At 42.6% G+C, this 23,578-nt stretch overlaps 5 protein-coding genes across 5 annotated transcripts; all 5 read right to left on the minus strand.

The window, feature by feature from the left end:
- Positions 1-22: 22 nt before the first annotated feature.
- Positions 23-6,594, minus strand: LOC311317520 (protocadherin alpha-3-like; the record flags this gene model as incomplete). Its single annotated transcript, XM_084448595.1, has 3 exons — positions 23-34; positions 820-2,771; positions 6,174-6,594. 3 exons carry the CDS (start codon positions 6,592-6,594, stop codon positions 23-25), a joined length of 2,385 nt encoding a protein of 794 aa, XP_084304721.1.
- A 155-nt stretch (positions 6,595-6,749) lies between these two features.
- On the minus strand, positions 6,750-10,041 carry LOC311317521 (protocadherin alpha-3-like; the record flags this gene model as incomplete). Its single annotated transcript, XM_084448596.1, has 2 exons — positions 6,750-6,773; positions 7,678-10,041. The coding sequence occupies 2 exons, from the start codon at positions 10,039-10,041 to the stop codon at positions 6,750-6,752; spliced, it is 2,388 nt and encodes a 795-aa protein (XP_084304722.1).
- Positions 10,042-10,196: 155 nt separating this feature from the next.
- LOC311317522 (protocadherin alpha-3-like) lies at positions 10,197-14,060 on the minus strand (the record flags this gene model as incomplete). Its single annotated transcript, XM_084448597.1, has 2 exons — positions 10,197-10,247; positions 11,691-14,060. 2 exons carry the CDS (start codon positions 14,058-14,060, stop codon positions 10,197-10,199), a joined length of 2,421 nt encoding a protein of 806 aa, XP_084304723.1.
- An 892-nt stretch (positions 14,061-14,952) lies between these two features.
- LOC311317523 (protocadherin beta-9-like) lies at positions 14,953-23,090 on the minus strand (the record flags this gene model as incomplete). The annotated part of the gene is made up of 3 exons (XM_084448598.1): positions 14,953-15,045; positions 15,221-16,407; positions 22,907-23,090. The coding sequence occupies 3 exons, from the start codon at positions 23,088-23,090 to the stop codon at positions 14,953-14,955; spliced, it is 1,464 nt and encodes a 487-aa protein (XP_084304724.1).
- On the minus strand, positions 17,059-20,624 carry LOC311317941 (protocadherin alpha-3-like; the record flags this gene model as incomplete). Its single annotated transcript, XM_084449097.1, has 2 exons — positions 17,059-17,172; positions 18,261-20,624. The coding sequence occupies 2 exons, from the start codon at positions 20,622-20,624 to the stop codon at positions 17,059-17,061; spliced, it is 2,478 nt and encodes an 825-aa protein (XP_084305223.1).
- Positions 23,091-23,578: the final 488 nt, after the last annotated feature.

Below are 23,578 nucleotides of genomic sequence, written 5' to 3' on the forward strand. Positions count from 1 at the left end.
ACTGAAAGCCTGGGAATATTGATTAGCCAACAGACTACGGACAAGGGAAATAAGCAACAGGTGCATTGAAACTAAAGCCACTCATGCCAGGATGGAAGCTTGTTTTGATAACTGTAATGGCATCCGTTTCTAACGTTCCAAGCATACCATAAATGAGCTGTAAGCATATTGACTTCACTCTGACGTGAATACCAGGAGATGGAATCCGTTTCAAAAGCTTAAGTTGAAAAGTTTTGATATTACATAGTCACACGGTAGAAAAAATGTATACTCCCATGCCTAACGCAGCTCTCAACTGAACTCTGCTATGCGTGACGTCATACTAATTATCTTAAAGGTATAACTAAAAGGGGAGCTTCTGGCTAATAAATATAGGCTCAACTAAGCACTAATCAATATAGGCTATAACTAAGCACTAATAAATATAGGCTCAACTAAGCACTAATCAATATAGGATATAACTAAGCACTAATCAATATAGGATATAACTAAGCACTAATCAAAAAACAAACAAATGTATCTCTTGCCCAAAATATAATGTGTTCTTAAATGTACACATTGTGGCTCTTACAATAACCATCACACATGTCATCAGTTAAAGACACACCTTTGAGCGGGTAGCTCTGTTATAATGGTGAGCAGCGCTGAGCTGACACGCATAGTTAAACCAAGTCAAGCCAAGCCAGCACATGCCTATGGAAAAGGGCAATGCAAAGATGTTGCCCCTCTTCGAAAGTAATCTACATTCACATCATGTAGCAACAATTAAGACCAACAAAACAGTGTACGTAAAACATGTTCAATAGAAACATCTCTTACCTCTCCAGAAGCACTCCTCCTGTGATCGGGGACCACCAGAGTATTCCCATTGCTGCCCGGGACTATAGTAGAACCTATACTCATTCTGGGTCCAACTAACATGTACCGTTTGTCTCCGGATCTGTACTGGATGCTGTGGCACAGTGTCCCGTCATAGTTGGCCTCTTGTAAATACTTGGAGGAGTAGTCTGCTGGTTTGGAGCACTGCATTACAATCAACACGATGATACTGACCAGGAAAAGTGTTGAAACTGATCCCAAAGTGATGATCAAATAAAATGTCACATTGTTCTCCTCCTCCTCTTTGACTGAGCTTTTAACATCAGAAGCTGCAAAAGCCTCTTTGGGCTCCACAGCGTTGATAATCACAGTAGCTGTTGCTGAGAGTGAAACGTTCCCATTGTCTTTGACCAGTATGACCAGTTTATTCTCAGCCTCGTCTGTCTCTGTGAAGGAGCGAAGTGTCCTTATCTGTCCTGTATAGCGGTCCAAAGCAAAGAGACTGTGGTCACTAACTTCCTGCAGTGAAAATAATAACCAGCCGTTATATCCTATATCAGCGTCATAGGCTCTCACTTTAGTCACCAAATGTCCTGCGTTCACATTGCGGGGAATCTCCTCCACACCTTCAGCAGAACCGTTAGCGCTGACTGGATACAAGATCACTGGAGCGTTGTCGTTCTGATCCAGAATGAACACGTTCACTGTGACGTTGCTGCTTAGAGACGGAGTTCCAGAGTCCGTAGCAACTACTTGAAAGTGGAATGTTTTCAAAGTTTCAAAGTCAAAGCTTTTTAGAGCAGAAATATGTCCATTATCAGAATTAATGTTCAGGAAAGAGGCCATATCATTCTGTCTGCCCTCTCCTCTAACTATGTGATAGGATATTGCAGCGTTTTCATTCAAGTCTTTATCAGAGGCGCTCACAGAGAATATTGATGCACCAGGAACATTGTTTTCTATTAAATACAGCTCAAGAGGATTCTGAGTGAATTCTGGGATGTTATCGTTCACATCTGATATCTGGACGCTCAGAGTTTTGACTGTGGACAGAGGAGTCTGACCACAGTCAGTGGCTGTTATTGTGATGTCATAATGAGACACAAGCTCTCTATCTAAACGCTGCTTGGTCACTAAAGAGTACATGTTATCCTGGTATGATGGCTTTAACTCAAAGGGCACATCACCTGAAAGACTACATACTACTTTACCGTTTATACCAGAGTCTTTATCTGTAACACTAATTAGAGAAATTACAGTTCCAGGCTTTGAATCCTCAGATACCATCTTAGATAGGGATGTCAACTCAATCTCAGGTTGGTTATCATTAACGTCTATAACTTTTATAATCACACGACAGTCTACTGTCAGAGGAGGGTTTCCCCTGTCAGAGGCTTGGATGTCTAATTTATAAACATCAGTGTCTTCAAAATCGACATTTCCTTTAACACGAATTTCTCCAGTTATACTATCTAATGTAAACAGATCTTGCACTTTCGACCTCATGTTACTACCAAAAACATATTCAATATCACCGTTTACCCCATCGTCGATGTCAGTGGCATTGACTATAACCACAACGGTGTCTATTTTTACATTTTCTAGTAACGTTACAGAGTACACCTCCTGAGTAAACACTGGGTGGTTGTCATTGGAGTCAAGCACCGTAATGGTAATGTCCAGAGTCCCTGACCTTGGTGGACTACCACCATCAATTGCAGTTAAAATCAACCGGTGTTCTGCATTTTGCTCCCTGTCCAAAGATTTCTGTAATAACAAAAAGGGACTTTTTTCGTCAGCTCTATCTCTTACTTGCAGTTGAAAGTTTTCATTTTGGCTCAATCTGTAGAGGCGAATAGAATTAATGCCTACATCGGGATCAAGCGCTGAGGGCAACTGAAAGCGTGTTCCAGGCAAAATATTCTCTGCCATTTCCAGTCGCTTCTCAGATTCTAGGAAACTCGGAGAATTATCATTAATATCCATAATTTCTACCGCTGCGTAATGTACCTCTAGCGGATTCTCAACGACTATTTTGAGGTTCATCAAACATGCACCACTGCCTTCACAGACATGCTCCCTGTCGATATTCTTGTGAACATACAAGACGCCATTGTTCTGATTTACCTGGAAAAAAGCGTCATTAGATCCAGACACTATACGAAACGATCTGTCCACCAAAGTGCTCACATCCAGGCCCAAATCCTTGGCAACATTTCCAAGAACGGATCCCAATTTCACCTCCTCTTGAATAGAGTATCTTATCTGAGCTGAAACCCGCTCTCCGAAGCACAGCAGCAAAGAGAGACGCAGAGCGACCCACCAGTACTCCCATCTGCGCCTTTGTCCTCCTTCTCCCATCGTTAAATCCAAAATACTGCCCTTAAAGTGAATATTGTAATCCTATAGTCAGACAACAGACCTACTTTGATCCATACTGAATTTCACATATCATTCTAGAAACATGGATAATATGATTTCACGAGCATCGCACGTCTTGCTCGAATACTGTTCTCTCGGTTACTGGAATAAAACTGGGTTGGGCTTACTTCAACCAACCATCCTTTGCCAGGGTAACACTGACACCACGAGGAAATGTGTATCCGTCGAACCACAATTAATACACGTTATTTTAAATACACTACCATAGAAAGACGTAGGCGTTTTGCATACATTAAAAGACAAGATCACGCATGTCAATCAAGTGCAAACAAAGTAAATACATCAAAGGAATCAGTACATACAATGTACAAGTGGAAAGGATTTCAGCACCACAGGAGTGGACAGCGACTAACCTCGACTTCACCCTGCTTCACAAGTCGCACCAAAATACACAAACTCGGTGGTCTAGTGTCATGTGTCTAATTCAGAAGCACGTGAGGGGACAGCACCCAAAAAGACAACAGTTTTAATCTACAACAAAATAACTTGGGCAATTAACCAGCTGGAATTACCAGTTAACGTTTGATAGAGTAATGTAAAGCTACTGAAATGTGTATAGATTATAACGCAGTTTGACGTTTCTTATGTTGTATTTTGATAGTGCTTTCTGTCCACAAGGGGGTGTGCTTCATTCGTTGTTGTAGTATGCTTGGAACAACCGCGAGACGATGAGAGGCCAGATAATGACTGCGGTAGACGAGAGACATATACAACTGAAGTTTAATAAGCTTTAATAAGAGACTGGACAGTGAACAAGCTGAACACAGCAGCCTAAGCTATATGCATTAATGTCTCAGCAACTTTATCAGAAAGCATTGACCGTCAAGCGGTGTAATTCAGCACCATGGACAGCGAAAATAGCCATCAAGCGAGTATTGCCCCTCTTCATTAGAAAAGTACATTCACTTCAGGTAGCAAAGACGAAGGCCAACAAAACAGTGTCTAAAACATTTTAGAAACAGCTCTTACCTCTCCAGTCGCACTCCTCCTGTGATCGGGGACCACCAGAGTATTCCCATTGCTGCCCGGGACTATAGTAGAACCTATACTCATTCTGGGTCCAACTAACATGTACCGTTTGTCTCCGGATCTGTACTGGATGCTGTGGCACATTGTCCCGTCATAGTTGGTGTCTTGTAAATACTTGGAGGAGTAGTCTGCTGGTTTGGAGCACTGCATTACAATCAACACGATGATACTGACCAGAAAAAGTGTTGAAACTGACCCCAAAGTGATGACCAAATAAAATGTCACATTGTTCTCCTCCTCCTCTTTGACTGAGCTTTTAACATCAGAAGCTGCAAAAGCCTCTTTGGGCTCCACAGCGTTGATAATCACAGTAGCTGTTGCTGAGAGTGAAACGTTCCCATTGTCTTTGACCAGTATGACCAGTTTATGCTCAGCCTCGTCTGTCTCTGTGAAGGACCGAAGTGTCCTTATCTGTCCTGTATAGCGGTCCAAAGCAAAGAGACTGTGGTCACTAACTTCCTGCAGTGAAAATAATAACCAGCCGTTATATCCTATATCAGCGTCATAGGCTCTCACTTTAGTCACCAAATGTCCTGCGTTCACATTGCGGGGAATCTCCTCCAACCCTTCAGCAGAACCGTTAGCGCTGACTGGATACAAGATCACTGGAGCGTTGTCGTTCTGATCCAGAATGAACACGTTCACTGTGACGTTGCTGCTTAGAGACGGAGTTCCAGAGTCCGTAGCAACAACATAGAATTGGAATGTTTTCAAAGTTTCAAAGTCAAAGCTTTTTAGCGCCATTATGTCCCCATTTTCAGAGTTGACGTTCAGAAAAGATGCTAATTTATTCTCTGCTCCACCATCTCTCAGTATATGATAAGAAACATGTGCATGTTCATTCTCATCACGATCAGAGGCACTCACTGAAAACAGCCTGGCTCCTGGCTCGTTATTCTCAGTGATATAGAAAGTATAGGGTCTCAGTGAAAACTCTGGACTGTTATCATTCACATCCGATACAGTAACACTGATAGTCTTTACAGATGACAAGGCTGGTTGTCCTGCGTCTTTAGCAACTATTGTTACATCATAGTGAGACTGTTTCTCTCTATCCAGAGGTGACTTGGTAACTAAAGAGTACATGTTATCCTTTGATGTTGGCGTTAACGTGAAAGGGACGTCATCATTTATGGAGCAGATAACTTTCCCATTGAGACCAGAGTCCAAATCATTTACACTGATTAATGCTACTGTAGTTCCAGGTCTGGAATCTTCGGATATTGCACTGGACAATGATGTTAGCTCTATCTCAGGTGCATTGTCATTTAGATCAACAATCTTTACTGTGACGCTTTTGTCTGCAGTCATTGGAGCTGACCCCTTGTCAGATGCCTGTATATCGATCTCATAACTGTCTTCTAGCTCAAAATCTATCAGGTCTTTGATAATTATTTCTCCCGTATTCGTGTCTACGTCGAAAAGTTTACGCAACTTATTATTCACAGTGCTACCAAAAGAGTAGAAAATCTCACCATTCGATCCATCGTCAAGATCACTAGCGTTTACCTGTATGACCGTCGTTCCAATGGGAGAGTTTTCATTCACCATAACAGAGTATGCATCTTTAGTGAAAACCGGAATATTGTCGTTAACATCTATTACGACCACAATAATTTGCATCGTCCCCGACTTGGGAGGCTTTCCTCCATCAATGGCTGTTAGCTGTAGTTTGTGAAGCTTAATTGCTTCTCTATCTAGAGGTCTCTGTAAATTTAAAATTGGTATTTTACCATCTTTGCCTCTATTTTTCACTTCCAAACGAAAATGATCGTTTTGACTGAGTTTGTATTGTTGAACAGAGAGCATTCCGCCGTCTGGGTCGTTTGCAGCTTGCAACTGAAATCGCGCTCCTGGTAACGCTGACTCATATATTTCCAAACGTTTCTCTTTCTCAGGGAAGCTGGGAGAATGGTCGTTCACGTCAAGGACCTCCACTTCGACATAATGGATCTCCAGTGGGTTTTCTAAAACGGTTTTCAGGTTAATCAAACAAACGCTGCTCCGCTCGCACACCTCCTCTCTGTCTATTTTTCGGTTCACATACAAGACGCCGTCGTTCTGATTTACCAGAAAAAGCGGTTCGATTGAACCAGACACGATCCTAAATCCCCTCTGTCTCAAGGTGCTCAGATCAAGTCCCAAATCCTTCGCTATATTCCCCACGACAATTCCTTCCTTCACCTCCTCAGAGATGGAGTATCTGATCTGCGCCGAAGCTCCGATCCACAACAGAACCAAAGCAGCCGTGAAGGCGACCCACTGCCGTCGCTCCCTCCGTGATCCGCATCCTCTTTGTTCCATGTTCTGGGATATTAGAGCAATATGTCGTACATCCACGGTGCCTACAAAGACTACAACGGTCTATCCATATCAATAACTACCTACAATGCATAGAAATACAGCTAGGTCTATTAATAACAATAATACTAATACATCGGTTATACTCTCCTCGAAGCTCACGACCGTCGTCTCACCGTTGGCTACAGCAAACAGAATTATCCACCAGATAGTGGGCGGACTCTAGACGATGACGAGACGCAAGCATGCTTGTAGCTAGGGAGGCTACTGACACCATGCGATTTTACAACACACTGCAGGAATGCTTAAACTTCCAACATTTCAAAAACTCTGTAGCTCCTCTCCGGTTAAAAATCACGAAAAGGTATTATTTGGGTTACGGGCATGTATTTTGCACATGCATTCCGCCGAAAATGCCGTGACCAGAGCAACAGCCTATAGAGCATTATCTTAGAGAATAACCATTAAACAGGTATCTCACAAACAAAGATATAGCTGGTAATCAGTTAACTTTCTGTTAATTCACTAAACGTACAGGCAGGCTACCTCGTTGCTACCATGAACTCCGCTAGCATATTATCCAATAACAATAAGCACGCAACAAGAATACATAGGCCTCCAAGTGAAGGCAGCTACAGCCTGAAACATGTTAGGCCTACTCAGTTACCCATGCAGGTTTATATTTGTGACAAAATGCATTATGCAAGGCTGAAATACCTTAATTGCGTAATTACCCTTCCACCTTGAACATGGTATCAAAGTAAATAGTTTTGTCTGTACAAACAATGACTAAAACTTTAAATGTCTGCGCTATTAACATTTGCAACCGTTCAGCACCACAACAAAGAACAGCGACATTCCAGCCAGCGCAGCCACACTCAAGCATATAGGCCTGCATTAAAGAATAAACTTCGACTCCAAAGCATTCATTGACAATAAAGTAAAGCTATAGTTGTGGCCCTTAATGTCAAACTTAGAAAATAGAAACTGAAATCACTGAAAAAAATAAAATCACACTGAAAAAACGAATTGAAAAGTAGGCTATAAGTTAAAAAAGAAACAAGAAAAACATTGCTGTCTTCTTACCTCTCCAGAAGCACTCCTCCTGTGATCGGGGACCACCAGAGTATTCCCATTGCTCCCCGGGACTATAGTAGAACCTATACTCATTCTGGGTCCAACTAACATGTACCGTTTGTCTCCGGATCTGTACTGGATGCTGTGGCACAGTGTCCCGTCATAGTTGGTCTCTTGTAAATACTTGGAGGAGTAGTCTGCAGGTTTGGAGCACTGCATTACAATCAACACGATGATACTGACCAGGAAAAGTGTTGAAACTGACCCCAAAGTGATGATCAAATAAAATGTCACATTGTTCTCCTCCTCCTCTTTGACTGAGCTTTTAACATCAGAAGCTGCAAAAGCCTCTTTGGGCTCCACAGCGTTGATAATCACAGTAGCTGTTGCTGAGAGTGAAACGTTCCCATTGTCTTTGACCAGTATGACCAGTTTATGCTCAGCCTCGTCTGTCTCTGTGAAGGACCGAAGTGTCCTTATCTGTCCTGTATAGCGGTCCAAAGCAAAGAGACTGTGGTCACTAACTTCCTGTAGTGAAAATAATAACCAGCCGTTATATCCTATATCAGCGTCATAGGCTCTCACTTTAGTCACCAAATGTCCTGCGTTCACATTGCGGGGAATCTCCTCCACACCTTCAGCAGAACCGTTAGCGCTGACTGGATACAAGATCACTGGAGCGTTGTCGTTCTGATCCAGAATGAACACGTTCACTGTGACGTTGCTGCTTAGAGACGGAGTTCCAGAGTCTGTAGCAACTACTTGGAATTGGAATGTTTTCAAAGTTTCAAAGTCAAAGCTTTTTAGCGCCATTATGTCCCCATTTTCAGAATTTATATTTAAAAAAGATGCTAATTTATTCTCTGCTCCACCATCTCTCAGTATATGATAAGAAACAACAGCGTTTTCGTTCTCATCTCGATCAGAGGCACTCACTGAAAACAGTCTGGCTCCTGGCTCGTTATTCTCAGTGATATAGAAAGTATAGGGGCTCAGTGAAAACTCTGGACTGTTATCATTCACATCTGATACAGTAACACTGATAGTCTTTACAGATGACAAGGCTGGTTGTCCTGCGTCTTTAGCAACTATTGTTACATCATAGTGAGACTGTTTCTCTCTATCCAGAGGTGACTTGGTAACTACAGAGTACATGTTATCCTGTAAAGACGGCGTTAACGTGAAAGGGGTCTCTTCCAGAATGGAACAAAGTATCTTTCCATTCAGACCAGAGTCCAAGTCAGTTACACTGATTAGTGCTACTGTAGTTCCGGGTCGGGAATCTTCGGGAACAGCGTTGGAAAACGAAGTCACCTCTATTTCTGGGTTATTGTCGTTTACATCAACAATATTTATTATAACGCTTTTGTCTGTTGTCATTGGAGCTGTTCCCTTATCAGAGGCCTGGATATCAATCTCATAGCTTTTGTTTTCTTCGAAATCAATAATACCTTTAACTGTTATTTCACCAGTGACTGGGTCTAAATTAAATAGTTCCCTTGATTTTATATCTACTTCATTTCCAAATAAATACACGATTTGACCGTTGGCACCTTCGTCCAAATCAGTTGCATTTAACTTAATAACTGCTGTGCCAACAGGAACATTTTCACTTAGCATAACAGAGAACACGTCTTTAGTAAAAACCGGTGAATTGTCATTCACATCCAGCACATCCACGTTGATTTCAATCATACCAGACTTCGCTGGTCTTCCTCCATCAATAGCTGTAAGCATCAATCGATGCCTAACAACAGCCTCCCTATCTAACTGTTTTTGTAGAATTAAAAATGGCATTTTACGATCCTCGCCTCGATCTTTAACTTCCAATCGGAAATGGTCATTTTGACTGAGTTTATACTGCTGAACAGAGTACTGCCCACTATCTGGGTCGCGCGCAGCCTGCAGCTGAAACCGCGCTCCCGGTAACGCAGATTCTGAAATCTCTAACCGTTTCTCTTTCTCCGGGAAGCTTGGCGCGTGGTCATTCACATCTAACACCTCTACCGCGACGTAATGGATCTCCAGTGGGTTTTCTAACACTGTTTTAATGTTAATCAAACAAACGTTGCTCTTCTCGCACACCTCCTCTCTGTCAATTTTTCGTTTTACATACAGGATGCCGTCGTTCGTATTTACCAGAAAAAGCGGTTCGGTTGAGCCAGATACGATCCTAAATCCCCTCTGTCTCAAGGTGCTCAGATCTAGTCCCAAATCCTTGGCTATATTCCCCACGACAGTTCCTTCCTTCACCTCCTCAGAGATGGAGTATCTGATCTGCGCCGAAGCTCCGCTCCACAACAGAACCAAAGCAGCCATGAAGGCGACCCACTGCCGTCGCTCCCTCTGTGTTCCGCATCCTCTTTGTTCCATGATTTGAAGATAGAAGAATACTCCACAATACGTCCGTTATACGACTGAACTCACAGCGACCATTTATCCATGATACTGGAGAATATGAAACCCCATCTGTTGGTTTGAAGTTTATGATACAGCTAACATTTGAGATTTGAACGCGCTCTCGATGCTCACAGCTGTGCTACTCCAGACTGAATAACTAGCATCCAGTGGGGCGGACTCTGAATAATGACGAACAGATCGCTTAGAGGCGTTATCACAGTTAAGCACTGACACCGTGCGAGTGTGGGGAACATTGCAATATTTATCTTGTCCACTGACATTATTTTAAACCCATGTAATGCAAAGATATCAGGCCTACGAGGATGACACACATTTAAACAATAATCCTATCAATAACATATGGAACTACTGTCGGCAGAGTAGAATACACCTCTTCTATATCAATAATCACAAGAGACAAGATAGTTAACTATCACTCTGCCCATAAACCAATAAACAGTCCATCGACCGTTTCAGCACCACTGCCGTGGACAGCGACCATTATATAAAGCCTATAATGCAACGAGATAGGTCATGAAAGACAGTCCCGTGTTCCCGGATCACTCAATGGGTAAAGGCCAAGCTAATAGGCCCACACTAGCAAGACCAAGTAACCTAATAAATGCAGTCATAACCCAGAATAATCACTGCTCACCAATGAAAATAACCGCTTAATACAAAGTTCAGATAACTTCTCTTAGTAACTTGAGAGTAGTAGTGCACTGACCATCTACGTCAAAGTTATTATTCTAAGGCGCTCCATATACAAGTGTCTGCTAAATGATTGTAATGTAACTTTATATGGGAAACAAGTGGAAAACAGTGTTGTCTCTTGTCAATAACAATCTACATTCAAGTCGTGCAACAATGATAACGGCCAACAAAACAGAATGTGTGCTGCTTTAAAAGTCAATTTGTTAATTTAAAATAAGTTAAAGTTAAAATGTTAGAAACATTGAATTAATTTGCATTGGCTCTCATTGTGTGTGCCATGTGCGGCCATCCAAGCAGGGTAATTCTAGAATTCTAAATTCTAAATTTCAAGCACAAACGTTCTACATATTTCAGTTAAGCACAGACAGACAAAACAGACAGTGCTGAATTAATGTTGCTCTGTATTTTCTGATTATACTTCTGCCTTGGAGACTATACGTCTGTAAGTAATGTGTGCAAATAATTATCCAATACTTGTATTTGTTAAGGAATGTCATATTAGAAACCTTTCTATTGTTTTGTATTGTAGAACAGCAGTTGGAACTAGCAGCTAACTTCAGTTCACTAATTGCCTTTGTAGCTTGCTTGTAGCAGCTCTGGCAGATAGCTGTGTGTTTCATGCAATACAGTACAGTGCTTGCTTTATACTTTGATATGAATTGTGTATTTACGTAGTTATGAGTAAGATACTTTCCATATATGTTGATTCTAGTGAACTGATTTATCATCTTATCTCTGCAATGTTTCATTTTCACAAACAATAACAACAATTCCTCAGTGAATTACAAGAAAGGTCAAGCCTTGCATGTTAATTGTAGGACTGTTAATGTATTAACTGTCTGCATGGCATTGCATAAGAGAATGTGCAGCAAGGGCAGCAAAGAATGCAAAACATTTTCAATGGAAACAGCTCTTACCTCTCCAGACGCACTCCTCCTGTGATCGGGGACCACCAGAGTATTCCCATTGCTCCCCGGGACTATAGTAGAACCTATACTCATTCTGGGTCCAACTAACATGTACCGTTTGTCTCCGGATCTGTACTGGATGCTGTGGCACAGTGTCCCGTCATAGTTGGTCTCTTGTAAATACTTTGAGGAGTAGTCTGCAGGTTTGGAGCACTGCATTACAATCAACACGATGATACTGACCAGGAAAAGTGTTGAAACTGACCCCAAAGTGATGACCAAATAAAATGTCACATTGTTCTCCTCCTCCCCTTTGACTGAGCTTTTAACATCAGAAGCTGCAAAAGCCTCTTTGGGCTCCACAGCGTTGATAATCACAGTAGCTGTTGCTGAAAGTGAAACGTTCCCATTGTCTTTGACCAGTATGACCAGTTTATGCTCAGCCTCATCTGTCTCTGCGAAGGACCGAAGTGTCCTTATCTGTCCTGTATAGCGGTCCAAAGCAAAGAGACTGTGGTCACTAACTTCCTGCAGTGAAAATAATAACCAGCCGTTATATCCTATATCAGCGTCATAGGCTCTCACTTTAGTCACCAAATGTCCTGCGTTCACATTGCGGGGAATCTCCTCCACACCTTCAGCAGAACCGTTAGCGCTGACTGGATACAAGATCACTGGAGCGTTGTCGTTCTGATCCAGAATGAACACGCTCACTGTGACGTTGCTGCGTAGAGACGGAGTTCCAGAGTCCGTAGCAACTACTTGGAATTGGAATGTTTTCAAAGTTTCAAAGTCAAAGCTTTTTAGCGCAAAAATATGTCCATTATCAGAATTAATGTTGAGGAAAGAGGCCATATCATTCTGTCTGCCCTGTCCTCTAACTATGTGATAGGATATTGCAGCGTTTTCATTCAAGTCTTTATCAGAGGCGCTTACAGAGAAAATGGACGCACCAGGAACATTGTTTTCTACTAAATACAGCTCAAGAGGATTCTGAGAGAATTCTGGTCTGTTATCGTTCACATCAGATATCTGGACACTCTGGGTTTTGAATGTGGACAGAGGAGGCTGACCACAGTCAGTGGCTGTTATTGTGATGTCATAATGGGAAACAAGCTCTCTATCTAAATGCCCTTTAGTGACAATTGAATAAACATTTTCTTTATACGAAGGCTTTAACTCAAAGGGCACATCCTCTGACATTGTTAATATTACCTTCCCATTCAATCCTGAGTCTCTATCTGACACACTTATGAGCGATATCGCTGTTCCTGATTTTGAGTCTTCAGACACAGTGTTAGAAAGTGAAGTCATGTCTATCTCTGGTTTATTGTCGTTTACATCCATAATCTTAATAATGACCCTGCTCTCTACTGTCAATGGAGGTTGTCCCTTGTCTGAAGCCTGCACATCAAGTTTATATACTTCTGTATCCTCAAAGTCCACTTCACCCTTGACTCTAATCTCTCCACTTACACTATCCAGCTCAAATATATCATAAACCTTTCGCCTTAATGTTTTCCCTAGGCTGTATTCAATGTCACCATTCGTCCCTTCGTCAGGATCTGTTGCGTTTACTTGAATCACAGCCGTGCCAACTGGAACATTTTCATTTATCCTAACGTGATACGTCTCCTGATTAAATACAGGGCGGTTATCATTACTATCAAGAACAATAATGGTAATGTTGAGACTCCCAGACCTCTGAGGTTTCCCTCCATCTAGCGCGGTTACAACTAACATGTGTTTCATTTTTAGTTCTCTATCCAATGACTTTTTCAGCACTAAAAAGGGTATTTTGTCCTCATCACTTTGGCGAACATCAATTTCAAAATGCTCATTTGATGTTAATTTATATGTATGAACCGAATTGATGCCCACATCAGGGTCACGGGCTGCGTGTAGTTGGAACCTCGTTCCAGTGGATGTCTGCTCCCCGATCTCAAACTGCTGCTCCTTTTCAGGGAAACTAGGAGAATGATCATTCACATCGGTAATTTCTACACCCACATAGTGTATTTCTAAAGGATTTTCAACAACAATTTTGAGGTCCATCAGGCAAGCCCCGTTACCTTCACAGATGCCCTCTCTGTCGATATTCTTATCAACATACAAGGCGCCATTGTTCTGGTTTATCTGGAAAAGAGCATCATTCGATCCGGACACAATACGAAAACGCCTAGCCATCAGAGTACTAATATCAAATCCCAGATCCCTGGCAACATTTCCAACAACTGTTCCCTCTTTCACCTCCTCTGGAATAGAGTATCTTATCTGAGCTGAAACCTGCTCTCTGAAGCACAGCAGCAAAGAGAGACGCAGAGCGACCCACCAGTACTCCCATCTGCGCCTTTGTCCTCCTTCTCCCATCGTTATAGGCAATTCTCAAATCCCAAAAAGCAAAAATGTATTTTCTCAAACAACAGTTCCCGTTTTCAGCAAACAAGAATGAAATCTCATATTTCCATGCCAGGAGAAGAGATATTCCTTCTGATCCAACACATCTCCGAGGTCTGTCGACACACCGTTTGAATAGAAGAATGAACCAGTGAGCAGTGAAAAGGGGGGAAGGACGGACCCTGATCTACACAGCATCAGTCTGCTTGTGTTGCACTGACACCCGGTGGCCCGTGCATCATGGCTCTGTAATATGAGATGCATTCATATCGATGGCAATACATGCAAACACTGTACTGGAAGTGAAGTGGCGGCCAAGAGACAAGCAGTATAATTTAAAAGGTAATGGAAAAGGCTGCAAAATCAGGTGTTTGCTTCTGCATGATTCAGCAGCACCTGAATTGACAGCGATCTCGGACACCAAATTTCCATTAAACACATTTTCCAATTTCTGCAGTCAACTGACTGCAATTACCGTTAAACAGGTGTGTCATGTAATTGAACCTCCATAACACAGTAGGTGATCAGACCAAAAACAACAAAAAGTTATGACAGAGGGCGACGCGTAGTTCGGGAGGTAGAGCGGCCAGCTGGGGATCACAAAGTCTCCAGTTTGATCCCTACTCCTGGCATTGTGCCGAAGTGTTTTGAGCCGAAGTGTTTTGAGCAAGACTCCACAACCCCAAAATTGCTCACATGCGGCATGGTAGCGCAGTACCTAGTACTGTTTCCTCACAGCAAGAAGGTCCTGGGCCTTTCTGTGCTGAGTTTGCATGTTCTCCCTGGGTTTACAAGGGTTTCCTCCCAAATAACTCAACACGGAAACACATGCAGAAGAACAGAAGCTCTTCGGTCCGGTCCCTGACTAGGATTTGGACTGATGAGCACTTGGAGTTGGTCCCCGGGTGCCATGAACGATGGCTGCCCACTGCTCCTGGCTGCCCCCGGAGGAGAACGGCTTGGATGGGAGAAATGCTGGGAACAATTCCCCCAGGTGACACCAGAAGAAAGCATGTGTGTGTCTCTGTTCAAGTGTGTGTGTAATCTGTGTGTGGCCCCCCCAAAAAAACAGACCCGCAAGGTCCTGGAACTTAAAGATATATATTATATTAGAGGATTTAAGCAGTTCTTACCTCTCCAGATGCACTCCTCCTGTGATCGGGGACCACCAGAGTATTCCCATTGCTGCCCGGGACTATAGTAGAACCTATACTCATTCTGGGTCCAACTAACATGTACCGTTTGTCTCCGGATCTGTACTGGATGCTGTGGCACAGTGTCCCATCATAGTTGGTCTCTTGTAAATACTTGGAGGAGTAGTCTGCTGGTTTGGAGCACTGCATTACAATCAACACGATGATACTGACCAGGAAAAGTGTTGAAACTGACCCCAAAGTGAGGATCAAATAAAATGTCACATTGTTCTCCTCCTCCTCTTTGACTGAGCTTTTAACATCAGAAGCTGCAAAAGCCTCTTTGGGCTCCACAGCGTTGATAATCACAGTAGCTGTTGCTGAGAGTGAAACGTTCCCATTGTCTTTGACCAGTATGACCAGTTTATGCTCAGCTTCGTCTGTCTCTGTGAAGGACCGAAGTGTCCTTATCTGTCCTGTATAGCGGTCCAAAGCAAAGAGACTGTGGTCACTAACTTCCTGCAGTGAAAATAATAACCAGCCGTTATATCCTATATCAGCGTCATAGGCTCTCACTTTAGTCACCAAATGTCCTGCGTTCACATTGCGGGGAATCTCCTCCACACCTTCAGCAGAACCGTTAGCGCTGACTGGATACAAGATCACTGGAGCGTTGTCGTTCTGATCCAGAATGAACACGTTCACTGTGACGTTGCTGCTTAGAGACGGAGTTCCAGAGTCCGTAGCAACAACATGGAATTGAAATGTTTTGAGAGTTTCAAAGTCAAAGCTTTTTAGAGCAGAAATATGTCCATTATCAGAATTAATGTTCAGGAAAGAGGCCATATCATTCTGTCTGCCCTCTCCTCTAATTATGTGATAGGATATTGCAGCGTTTTCATTCAAGTCTTTATCAGAGGCGCTCACAGAGAATATAGATGCACCAGGAACATTGTTCTCTACTAAATACAGCTCAAGAGGATTCTGAGTGAATTCTGGTCTGTTATCGTTCACATCTGATATCTGGACGCTCAGAGTTTTGAATGTGGACAGAGGAGGCTGACCACAGTCAGTGGCTGTTATTGTGATGTCATAATGTGAAACGAGCTCTCTGTCTAAACGTCCCTTGGTCACAAGGGAATACATGTTTTCTTGAAATGATGGTTTCAAATCAAACGGTACGCTGTCTGATATGGTACACAACACTTTCCCGTTAACATTGGAGTCTTTATCTGTTACACTTATCAGAGCAATAACAGTCGCAGGTTTTGAGCCTTCAGGGACCACGTTAGACAATGAGGTGACATCGATTTCTGGCCTGTTATCGTTAACGTCTCGTATCTTTATGATAACTCTACACTCGGCCGTCCAGGGAGGCTGACCTTTATCTGAGGCCTGCAAGTCTAGCCTATGAACCTCACTGTCCTCAAAGTCAAGGTTTCCTTTCACTCGAATCTCACCTGTGATGCTGTCTAACTCAAATGTGTCATACACCTTTCGCTTCTGTGTTTTAACAAAGCTATATTCAATTTCACTATTAGAGCCTTCATCTAAATCAGTGGCATTCATTTTGATAACAACTGTACCGACTGGGGTGTTTTCCTGCAAGGTGACTGTATAGGTGTCTTGACTGAAAACCGGCCGATTATCATTAGCATCAAGAACTGTGACAGTTACATTCAGATGTCCCGATCTCGGCGGGTTGCCACCGTCGAAGGCTGTTAACACCAGGTTATGTTGAGCCTGGTGCTCTCTGTCTAAGGGCTGTTTTAAAACTAAAAACGGTATTTTATCCTCATCACTGTCTCTGACTTCAATTTCAAAATAGTCACTTGGGTTTAGTTTGTACAAACGAACAGACTGTATTCCAGTATCAGGGTCTCGTGCTGCATGGATTTGGAATCGGGTTCCTGGGGGAATATGCTCGGAAATTTCCAATGGCTGTTCATTCTCTGGGAAAGTGGGAGAATGATCATTTACGTCAGTAATTTCAACTCCAATGTAATGAATTTCCAGAGGATTTTCTACAACTACTTTCAGGTTTATCAAGCATGCGCCGTTGCCATCACATACCGTCTCTCTGTCGATATTCTTATCGACATACAACATCCCATTGTTCTGGTTTACCTGGAAAAGAGCATCTTCAGATCCAGAAACGATACGAAGCCGTCTTTCCCCCAATGTACTGACGTCAAGTCCCAAATCCTTGGCAACATTTCCAACAACGGATCCTATTTTAGTCTCCTCTGGAATAGAGTATCTTATCTGAGCTGAAACCTGCTCTCTGAAGCACAGCAGCAAAGAGAGACGCAGAGCGACCCACCAGTACTCCCATCTGCGCCTTTGTCCTCCTCCTCCCATCTTAGAGCAATAATCCATCTTGGTTTCCAAATCAAAGCAATCCTTTTCAAAGGAAAACGAGTAAATGATTCTAGTTCTTAATGCCTCTGTTCATATCAATTTAACCACATCGATGGGATAAATAAATGACCCCATCCAACATATCACGAGCCTCTCCGATGTTGACCGTCTGCATGGAACAAAATCTGTTTTCGATGGGCAGGGCATATGGTGAAGGAAGCAGGACATAGTAATGTAATGTAACAGTGACACCCTGTGGAACAGACTGCATCAGACTGAGACTATGTTGCCTAATACAGGGCTGCCAGCAATCATAGGAAGAGGCTAATCACAACAATATCAGCAACTATGTCCTTTAGAAATCACTCGGCTTTTGCAGAGGGATAGCAAGGAAAAGCTTGGGACAAATGAAAAAAACAAAACAGTTAAGTCACCAAGAGGAGAATCAAAGCCGGCAGGACATAAGCAAACCACTTCAGCACCACTGGAGTGGACAGCGACCAGTGAAAGGACACACAAGGTGTATTCCTGTTTGAGCAGAGGACCCAAGGAAGGTAATTTTCAGAGTAAGCTAAATATCGTGCATAAGGATAGAAAATTGCACATGGAGGACTGCCAAATTTCATGTCAGAAAACACAAATCTCGTTCAGATTTTTAAAACAATAACTCAGCTCTTACCTCTCCAGAAGCACTCCTCCTGTGATCGGGGACCACCAGAGTATTCCCATTGCTCCCCGGGACTATAGTAGAACCTATACTCATTCTGGGTCCAACTAACATGTACCGTTTGTCTCCGGATCTGTACTGGATGCTGTGGCACAGTGTCCCGTCATAGTTGGTGTCTTGTAAATACTTGGAGGAGTAGTCTGCTGGTTTGGAGCACTGCATTACAATCAACATGATGATACTGACCAGGAAAAGTGTTGAAACTGACCCCAAAGTGATGATCAAATATAATGTCACATTGCTCTCTTCCTCCTCTTTGACTGAGCTTTTAACATCAGAAGCTGCAAAAGCCTCTTTGGGCTCCACAGCGTTGATAATCACAGTAGCTGTTGCTGAGAGTGAAACGTTCCCATTGTCTTTGACCAGTATGACCAGTTTATGCTCAGCCTCGTCTGTCTCTGTGAAGGACCGAAGTGTCCTTATCTGTCCTGTATAGCGGTCCAAAGCAAAGAGACTGTGGTCACTAACTTCCTGCAGTGAAAATAATAACCAGCCGTTATATCCTATATCAGCGTCATAGGCTCTCACTTTAGTCACCAAATGTCCTGCGTTCACATTGCGGGGAATCTCCTCCACACCTTCAGCAGAACCGTTAGCGCCGACTGGATACAAGATCACTGGAGCGTTGTCGTTCTGATCCAGAATGAACACGTTCACTGTGACGTTGCTGCTTAGAGACGGAGTTCCAGAGTCCGTGGCAACTACTTGAAAGTGGAATGTTTTCAAAGTTTCAAAGTCAAAGCTTTTTAGCGCAGAAATATGTCCATTATCAGAATTAATGTTCAGGAAAGAGGCCATATCATTCTGTCTGCCCTCTCCTCTAACTATGTGATAGGATATTGCAGCGTTTTCATTCAAGTCTTCATCAGAAGCGCTTACAGAGAATATTGATGCACCAGGAACATTGTTTTCTACTAAATATAACTCGAGAGGATTTTGAGTGAATTCTGGTCTGTTATCGTTTACATCTGATATCTGGACACTCAGAGTTTTGAATGTGGACAGAGGAGTCTGACCACAGTCAGTGGCTGTTATTGTGATGTCATAATGGGACACTAGCTCACGATTTAAACGTTCTTTAGTGACAACAGAATAGACGTTCTGCTCAAACGAATGTTTTAATTCAAATGGCATGTCTTTAGGAATACTTGTAATTACTTTGCCATTAATGTCCGAGTCTTTATCTGTAACACTAATAAGAGAAATAACTGTTCCTGGTTTGGCGTCCTCTGACACTTGGTTGGATAAAGATGTGACTTCTATTTCTGGTTTATTGTCATTTTCATCAAGTATTTTCAAGATAACTCTGCAATCAGAGGTCATGGGAGGCTGTCCTTTATCAGAAGCCTCTACATTAAATCTGTAAACTTCATTTTCTTCAAAGTCTATTTTTCCCTTTACTCTGATTTGACCGGTAATGTGATCTAATTCAAACAGTTCACGGACTCTACGCTTTACTGTTTTACCAAATGCATATTCAACATGACCATTTGATCCTTCGTCTGCATCAGTCGCATTTACAGTCACGATAGTCCTACCAATGGGGGTGCTTTCTGGTATATTAACAGAATAGACATCTACGCCACAAACAGGCTGATTATCGTTTGTGTCTAGCACAATAATTGTCACATTGAGAGTGCCAGATCTTGATGGGTTACCTCCATCCAATGCAGTGAGCGTTAAGGAGTGTTTAATCTTGTGTTCTCTGTCCAAGTGCTTTTGCAAAATTAAAAAAGGAGTTTTGTCTCCCTCCCCACTGTCTCTCAACTCCAATTCAAAATGCTCATTCTGACTTAATTTGTACAAACGTACAGAGTTTATACCTACATCTGCATCGCGGGCTGTCTGGAGTTCAAAGCGTGCCCCTGGTATCTTATTTTCAGTTATTTCTAAAATCTGCTCATTTTCAGGGAAATTTGGAGAATTATCATTAATATCAGTTATTTCCACTGACACATAATGAACTTCTAATGGGTTTTCAACAACAATTTTGATATTGATCATACAGGCGCTATTTCCATCACAGAGCTTCTCCCTGTCGATGTTTTTCTGCACATGCAAGACTCCATTGTTCTGATTTACCTGGAAGAGAGCATCGGTCGATCCGGAAACTAGACGGAACTGCCTCTCTCCCAGAGCACTGACATCAAGACCCAAATCCTTGGCAACATTTCCAACCAGAAATCCTATTTTAGTCTCCTCTGGAATAGAGTATCTTATCTGAGCTGAAACCTGCTCTCTGAAGCACAGCAGCAAAGAGAGATGCAGAGCGACCCACCAGTACTCCCATCTGCGCCTTTGTCCTCCGTCTCCCATCGTTTAACTGGTAATCCAACACGGCTGCAAGATCAAAGCTATATTTTCCAAAGCATTAATAGTTCCATACTATTTGATAAAGCCACGATTCATATCGATGCACCCACGTTGTGGCTGAATAAATGATTTAGCCGGAAGGTAGACCACCACGAACCTCTTCAATGTCGACACTGTCTGTGTGGAACAAACCCGATGTTGAAAAGGCAGGACTCATGGTGAAGGAGGCACTATATAATACTATGATCTAACACTGACACCCTGTGGCACAGAAAACATCACCTCAGAAGAAACCAGGGAGGGAAAACAGTTACTTTCACACTGATATAGGGCCATAAAGCAAAGGCACCAGCAAATGTAATGTGGTTATGACCTATAAAGAGACAGGCTACCTCCATATGAGATTCATATGCAGAAGGAGAATGAGTACTGTATGATGGCAGAAGAGAAGGTAGAGGGGAAGAAAAAAAACACAACTCGGGGCTCAACGCTAAGGTTTTTTTTAACTTGCCCCTGGCCCAAAGTCATTTTTTACTGGCCCGAACTCATATTTCGCATTTGCCTCCATGTTGGCATGTTGTCTGACTCTGTGAGAAAGACTGTCACCACTACTCGTCTTGACTCTGTAGGCGCTACTCAATCTTGATTGGCGGAATGGCACATTCAAATCAAATCAGGCAAAAAACCTTTTTATGTTCAAAGTAAACTACGCTGTGTACACTACTTTTATTATTTATTTATTTTTAAACACGCTGAGCATTGAAAAAATGCCACTGGCCCAATCAGGCAAGTGAGTTATATTTTTACCCGACGTAGCTGTTTACTGGCCCCGGGCCATCGGGCAACTGTTATTGTTGAGCCCTGCAACTACACTCTGTTACCAAGGGAGGTCATCGGAGACATCAGGAGGTAAACTGGTTATGCGTTTCAGCACCATAGGAATGGACAGCAACCGCTTTAACGTTACAGAAGGCTGGAAGTGAGCAACAGCTCAGTCAGGTATAAGGGACATGAAGCCCCTGAGAAAGTAGTTTTAAACATAAATCAAGCCACACACAAATATCGTTCACATTTGTAAAACAATAACTCAGTTCTTACCTCTCCAGACGCACTCCTCCTGTGATCGGGGACCACCAGAGTATTCCCATTGCTGCCCGGGACTATAGTAGAACCTATACTCATTCTGGGTCCAACTAACATGTACCGTTTGTCTCCGGATCTGTACTGGATGCTGTGGCACAGTGTCCCGTCATAGTTGGTGTCTTGTAAATACTTGGAGGAGTAGTCTGCAGGTCTGGAGCACTGCATTACAATCAACACGATGATACTGACCAGGAAAAGTGTTGAAACTGACCCCAAAGTGATGACCAAATAAAATGTCACATTGTTCTCCTCCTCCTCTTTGACTGAGCTTTTAACATCAGAAGCTGCAAAAGCCTCTTTGGGCTCCACAGCGTTGATAATCACAGTAGCTGTTGCTGAGAGTGAAACGTTCCCATTGTCTTTGACCAGTATGACCAGTTTATGCTCAGCCTCGTCTGTCTCTGTGAAGGACCGAAGTGTCCTTATCTGTCCTGTATAGCGGTCCAAAGCAAAGAGACTGTGGTCACTAACTTCCTGAAGTGAAAATAATAACCAGCCGTTATATCCTATATCAGCGTCATAGGCTCTCACTTTAGTCACCAAATGTCCTGCATTCACATTGCGGGGAATCTCCTCCACACCTTCAGCAGAACCGTTAGCGCTGACTGGATACAAGATCACTGGAGCGTTGTCGTTCTGATCCAGAATGAACACGTTCACTGTGACGTTGCTGCTTAGAGACGGAGTTCCAGAGTCCGTAGCTACAACTTGGAATTGGAATGTTTTCAAAGTTTCAAAGTCAAAGCTTTTTAGCGCAGAAATATGTCCATTATCTGAATTAATGTTCAGGAAAGAGGCCATATCATTCTGTCTGCCCTCTCCTCTAACTATGTGATAGGATATTGCAGCGTTTTCATTCAAGTCTTTATCAGAGGCGCTCACAGAGAATATTGATGCACCAGGGACGTTATTTTCTAATAAATACAACTCAAAAGGATTTTGAGAGAATTCTGGTCTGTTATCATTCACATCTGATATCTGGACACTCAGAGTTTTGACTGTGGACAGAGGAGGCTGACCACAGTCAGTGGCTGTTATTGTGATGTCATAATGAGACACAAGCTCTCTATCTAAACGCTGCTTGGTCACTAAAGAGTACATGTTATCCTGGTATGACGGCTTTAACTCAAATGGCACATCACCTGACAGACTGCATACTACTTTACCGTGAAGCCCTGAATCTTTATCTGACATACTGATTAGAGAGACAACAGTTCCAGGTTTTGCATCTTCAGATACCATATTAGAGAGGGATGTAACCTCTATTTCTGGTCTATTGTCATTCAAGTCTAAAATTCTGATGATGACTCTACAATCCGTACTCATTGGAGGCTGCCCTTTGTCAGTGGCATGTATGTCTAATTTGTAAACATTGATGTCCTCGAAGTCAACATGCCCTTTCATTTGAATTTCACCTGTAACTTTATCCAGGTGAAACACATCATATACGTTTGCATCAAGTTCACTGCCAAAGGAATATTCAACCTCAGCATTGACACCGTCATCCAAATCAGTTGCTTTAACTTTTATCACAACCGTTCCAGCCAATACATTTTCAGGTAGTGTAGAGGAGTATACCTCTTGGTTAAATACAGGGGGGTTGTCATTTGAATCAAGAACAGTGATAGTCACGTTTAAAGTCCCTGATCTTGATGGATTGCCTCCATCTACTGCTGTTAAAATCAATCTGTGTTCAGGTTGTTTCTCTCTGTCCAAAGGTTTCTGCAAAACTAAGAACGGAATTGTATCTTCTCCCCTTTCCCTGATCTGCATGTCAAAATGTTCGTTGTGGCTTAATTTATACACTCGAACAG

The sequence above is a fragment of the Borostomias antarcticus genome, assembly GCF_949987555.1.
Source record: "Borostomias antarcticus genome assembly, chromosome: 14".
NCBI classification, from domain to species: Eukaryota; Metazoa; Chordata; class Actinopteri; order Stomiiformes; family Stomiidae; genus Borostomias; species Borostomias antarcticus.